At 35.2% G+C, this 6,200-nt stretch overlaps 2 protein-coding genes across 7 annotated transcripts in view; one reads left to right on the plus strand and one right to left on the minus strand.

The window, feature by feature from the left end:
* Positions 1-5,319, plus strand: part of LOC106868157 (uncharacterized) — a 49,196-nt gene extending 43,877 nt beyond the window's left edge. For 4 of the 6 annotated variants that reach the window (XM_014913295.2, XM_052967325.1, XM_052967326.1 and 1 more), the window contains exons 3-4: positions 293-362; positions 4,332-5,319. In XM_014913295.2, the coding sequence (XP_014768781.1) occupies positions 293-362; positions 4,332-4,590 (329 nt within the window). In that variant the 3' untranslated portion in view covers positions 4,591-5,319. The remainder of the gene's footprint in view (positions 1-292; positions 363-4,331) is intronic. The other 2 variants (XM_014913296.2, XM_014913298.2) reach the window with 2 other exon arrangements.
* Positions 1-6,200, minus strand: part of LOC106878792 (uncharacterized) — a 78,910-nt gene that overhangs the window by 66,808 nt on the left and 5,902 nt on the right. The gene's annotated exons all lie outside the window — the stretch shown is intronic.

Consider the following 6,200-nt stretch of genomic DNA (forward strand, 5'->3'; position numbering starts at 1 on the left):
ATATATATATATATATATATATATATATATATATACACACACACACACACACATATACATACACACACACACACATATATTTGTGTGTACATGTATAAGTGTATGAATATGGCCATGTATGCATGGGTGTATATGGATGTGTTTGTGTATGATATATACACAGATGTGCAGATCTTGGCCCTCACTTGGTGTCCTTAATATTAAAATAGCTTGATTCTAATAAATCCAACAAACAATTAATAATAATAATGATATATATGCATAATGTAAATCTTTTTTCTGTTTGCAATAGGTGTCTCTATATCTGTGGTTCTTTTAATTCTGGTTATCTCTCTAGTTCTACTTTGCAAATATAAACCACAGTAAGTGTATTTTATTTCTCATAGTTCTGAATATATTGATGTCAGCCCTTATCTGTGTGTCATTCTTAATCCAGCTGTGTTTAATACAGCTATGATTACCAATGTTGTTATATGTACATGCTGATAAAGCTTAAATTTGAGAGGATGAATAAATTTGTGATGTCAGAATTATATTCAATTATGTCAGGGCATATAAGAGCTGGATTGCTGCCTTCAGATTTGATCCTGGTTCTCAAATGTGAATATGAAATAATTATAATTTATCATATTGATACAAACTTGGCCTAGTGGTTAGGGTGTTTCAATTCCTAGACCGGGTAAAGCATTGTGTTCTTGAGCAAAACACTTCATCTGACCTTGCTCTGCAGTCACTTTGACACCTGACACTTAGTACACCATGCACCTGTTCAGGCAACGTCAATTTGATGGAGAGAGTGAGCTAATGTATGGCTTGAACATTTGAAATATCTATAAACAAATCATTTGTGCAGGCTGTTCACCAAAAGCTGAACTCTCATACATTATCTTCAAAGGGAGAGTCCATCCATACATTTGGAAAAATAGGTTATAGTTCAAAATTGAGAGAGAACTGCGCTGGTATGACCATGTGATGCATATGTATGAGGACAGCTGTGTGAAGAGGTGTCACACTCTAACAGTGGATGGAACCTGTGGAAGTAGCAGACTCAGGAAGATATGGGATGAGGTAGTGGAGCATGATCTTCGAATCTTGGGCCTCACAGAGACAATGACAAGTGACCAAGACCGTTGGAGATATGCTGTGCTTGAGAAGACCCCTCAAGCCAAGTGAGATCATAGTCGTGACTGATGCCAGTGTCACCTGACTGGCATGTAAAAAGCAGCATTTGAGTGTGGCCAATGCTAGGGCCACCTGACTGACACCCATGCCAATGGTACATTAAAAGCACCATTAGAGCGATGCCACTACTGCCTGACTGGCACCCATGCCAGTGGCATGTAAAAAGCACCTACTACACTCTCAGAGTGCTTGGCGTTAGGAAGGGCCTCCAGTGGTAGAGACTTTGCCAAATTGGATTGGAGCCTGGTGCAGCCTCTCAGCTCACCATTTCTCAGTCAAACTGTGCAAGCCATGCCAGCATGGAAAGCGGACATTAAACGATAATGATGATGTCATTTACCATCGTGTTGTCAAACACTTTGTGGATTTTTGATACAGTGCCTATCCATCATGTCAAAGAGAATGTAATAATTCTTTCTACTATAGGCACAGGACCTAAAAGTTTGGGCAGGTTAGGGCGCTAATTTATTACATTGATTATCCAACCCATGCTAGCATGGAAAGCGGACGTTAAACGATGATGATGATGATGACCCCAGTGCTCAACTGGTACTTAATTTATTGATCCTGAAAGGATGAAAGGCAAAGTTGACCTCTGCAGAATTTGAACTCAGAATGAAAAGCCAGAAGACATGTTGCTCAGCATTTTGTCCTGTGTGCTAACAATTCTGCCAACTTGCTACCTTATAATAATAAGAAATAAATGCATTGACTTGTTATGCTATTAATTTTATATCACATTCATTGAGTAGTGTCAAGTTAAGTATGCAAGATGCTTCCAGCATCTCAGCAGCTTCCTTGAAAGTCCTGCAGCTATACTGTGATGCCTTTAACAAGTTTCAGCTATCCTTATTCCATTCATACTTTTTGTTCAGAAATCTGAAATCCTTTTCCTATAGGCACAACACAAATGCCACAACATTATTTAATCTGAAATTTTGATAAGAAATTCAATAGTATAAAGTATTGGACCATCAACTCATCATATGTCCTACCTTAAAACATTTCTTTCAACTTCATCATCATGATGTAAGCTGGAGAGCTGTACAAGGCTCCAGTCTGATTTGGATGGGTTTCTATGGCTGGATGTCCTTCCTAATGCCAACCACTCCAAGAGTGTAGTGGGTGCCTTTTACATGTCACTGGCACTGACCACAACTATGATTTCACTTGGCCTGACATGTCTTCTCAAATACAGCAAATCATCAAAGGTCTCAATCACTTGTCATTGCCTAACATCCGAAGGTCATGCTTCACCACCTCATCCCATGTCTTCCTGGGTCTACCACTTCCACAGTTAGAGATCGGTACTTCTTTAGCTGTTAAAAGTAGATCCCAGATCTGTTAGGAATGTTGTATTCAATAGATTGCTATCCTGTCTCGTAATAGGTTTATCTTTCATTTATGTAATACTACAAGGGAGTGCTGAAACGTTCCTGGTTTTAAGGGCATCACAAAAGGCCTTTTACAGGGCTTAGAGAATCTGAAGGATCACAACAATAAGTGTGAATCTGAGAAGAGAATACGTTGAATAAAATCATAATTAACTGATCCTCCTGTATTTTCTTTTACCCAAAGTCAGGAACTTTTCTGCACCCCCTTCTATATATAAACAATATTTAAATTAGCTCTTTTCATTATCCATCCCTAGACCTTTGAAGATGTTTAGCCTTATATAAGTTAGTTTTGTTCTTCAACTATTATGTTCCTGGAAATTAACTGAGAATCTTGATAAACGAGTTTGTTTGTTGTAATGTATTGCAGGCAACAACATATATTATCGAAGTTATGTTCATTTCTAATTGAACACTCTTCTTTCATCAGTAAATGAAATGATTGGTATTATAAAAATACCAATCATCAGATAACTTGAAATTTGTACTGTAAAAGGATTTAATAATTAATAATATAATTGAGAGTAATTGCTATGTGTGATAGGTTAAAGACATATGCAAGAATATTGGTTTCAGATTTTGGCACAAGGCCAGCAATTTTAGGGGAGGGAATGAGTCAATTATATTGACCTCATTATTCAGCTGGTATTTATTTTATCAACCCTGTAAGGATGAAAGGCAAAGTCAACTTCAGCAGAATTTGAACTCAGAACCTAAACGAAATGTCACTAAGAATTTTGTTTGGCATGCTAATGATTCTGCCAGCTTGCTGCTTTCATATGTAAGAATTGTTAGTAATATGGAATCATATTATTATTTGGTTAGGAAGTCACTGAAAACTTCACGAAGCATAAAGCAATACTCAATCTAACAGAATCCATTTTTCTTCTTGCTGTGTCCATGGAAGTATTTGGTTTTATCACCAATTCTGAAAAATGGATGCTGTATGCCTTTCATGATACATATTTAAAAGTAGTGAGACTGAATCATTGAGAATGAAGAGAACATTATATTTACTTTGTAAGTGATAGAGGATGACTCGTTGCCCCTTAGCTCTTGAATGGTACTCTTTCAATTTATATATTTATTCAATATAAATCTATAAGTTAAAGTAGTGAGGAAAGGCAAGCAATTAGTCAAAGCAGGACATGGACATTTGATTTCATTTAATCCAGTCTAAAAATTTAACTGCATAACGAATGGTAAAAATACTACAAACTGGTAAACATATTCTCTAACAGCTGTTTCTGGGATATCCCAGCTATTGGAGCCTTGTATTGAGCGAAGACTTTATAAGTCGGGTATTCCATCATCAGAGAAATATAGGCTAGACAGTGGAAAGAATGTTCCTCATCAATGATATTTGTTGTAGCTCATTATGTCCAGGAAGGCAAGAGAGTCCAATTCAATTCATTTGGATCAGGTCTTCTTCAGAAAGAATGGTTAAGTGGTATGTCAAAGTGAGAAGGGGGAAAGATATGTTATACATACAGTACACTATATTAAGTGAAAATGAAAGTGAATGCTACCAGATCCATCATTATGCATGGAATAAAGATACTTTCTGATGAGAGAAAAGATAAAAAAGTAAGAGGTATGCATTGGATATGTATTATTCAGTATATTGAAGGGTCTTCCCTCTAGAGGGAAAGTGAATGCTAATAGTTCCAAAGTTGTGTGAATAATGAGAGGAGGAATAAATAGTATATTCAATATAAACTTATTATCATAAGATGATTCCTGTTTCTTTTTTAGATTATTTCCATGTTTTAGTCACAATTACCAAAGAGCACGTCAATCATCTCAACTTGGTTTATCATTTGAGCAAGACAAAGATTACCAACATGAAACAGATGTTCCTGACATTGTGTCAAATGATGAAGGATATTTTTATGATGAAATATTTGGAAAATCTGCTTTTACTGATGAAACTACCAACCATTCCATAACAAACTTGTTTTCAATAACTGATTATGATGATAATCCTGAGCGATTTACTTCTGAGCGTTTCTGAATGGATATTAAAATCTGTTAATGGCAGGTAAATTATTCTGTTGTTCTATTTCTGGCAACTTGTTACTACAATACGACGCAAAAACTTTCAAAAGACTGCCATTAGAATTGTCTGTTAAAAAGAAACGGTTTCTGTGGTCAAGAAATAATACAGCTGTAAACATACATCTTAGTATTAATCTTACATTAATCTTATATGGATTTTGTAAATAGGCAAAGTGGAAGAAACAAAATAAGGATTTCTTTTTATTTTAGAAAAACAACTAGATTTAACAAATATGGAGTAGTTTCCTTCTATAAACTGTCGGTTGTTATTTAACCCCAGGTTAAAATACTTTCAAGCAGTTAACACTAATTTTTCTTCTTTGGATATAATGTCTCTAGGATTTCATTATCCAATGTGCCCTTTCTCTTTTTAACATATATAGGAAATTTGATTGCTATTTCTGGTTCTTGAAACAACCATGTAGAGGCTCCTCCATTTGGGCGTATAAACTACTAACTAAAACAAATAATATTTTTGTAGGTGACAACAATTCTCAAACAAGGGGAAATAACTTTAAAAGAAAATTTTAAAATGGTGTTGTTTCATGGTGAAATTTAATTCTCCATACCAATTCCTTGGTCAATATAAACATCATCCGTCAATTTATCATGGACATATTTTATTATTCAAAAATGAATTTCATATTTTTGTATATTTTGAATAAAAATTTTATTTTCCTTCAAATGATTCTTCTGTTACTCAAGCATTTTAATTATGAAATACTTTTTTTTATTAAAAGCAAACATTTAAAACTCATTATTAAATGTCTCCTTTCTCAACATGACATTGAGCCATCATGGTTGTATTGTCAAATACTAGGCATCGTGTTTTCATTGTATCTTTATCTTTTAGCATTTACTTGTTGCAGTTATTGGACTAAGGTCGTGCTGAGACCCTGCCTTAAAGGGGTCTTAGACAAATTGGCCCCAGTACTTATTTTGTTTATCAGTATGGTTACTTATTCTAGCATTCTCTTAAGCCAAACCACAAAGTTACAAGAATGTAAACAAACTATAATCAGCTGTCAAGTGGTTTGAAGTGATAAATGCAGACACATATAAATATGTGTCTGTATATATACTGTCTCTTTTGTTGACTTTTTTCATTTTTAGACAAAACTACAGAACATAACAAGAATACTTTCAATTAAATATCAAAATTGTCTCTTATTCCTAATTAAAAACCAAAATTGATTATCTATTGAGTGTTTGCAGAAAACAATATTGCCTTTATTGGTTTCCATCCAGTTTGTTTGCATTTTTTCTGCATGCCACACATTTGATAATTTTTAGGGCTCTTCAAACGTTGGGCCTCATGGAGGTGATGATAAGTGACTGAGACCTTTGGAGATATGCTGTACTTGAGAAGACTCAAGCCAAGTGAAATCATAGTCATGGCCACTGCTGGGGTCGTGTAAACAGCATCTGTGAAATCGTAGTCGTGTCTGTTGTTGGTGTCGTGTAAAAAGCACCCATTACACTCTTGGAGTGGTTGGCATTAGGAAAGGCATCCAGCCGTAGGAACCATGTCAAATCAGACTGGAATTTGGTACAGCTCTCCAGCTT

This window comes from Octopus bimaculoides, chromosome 4 (genome assembly GCF_001194135.2).
Source record: "Octopus bimaculoides isolate UCB-OBI-ISO-001 chromosome 4, ASM119413v2, whole genome shotgun sequence".
NCBI lineage: Eukaryota > Metazoa > Mollusca > Cephalopoda > Octopoda > Octopodidae > Octopus > Octopus bimaculoides.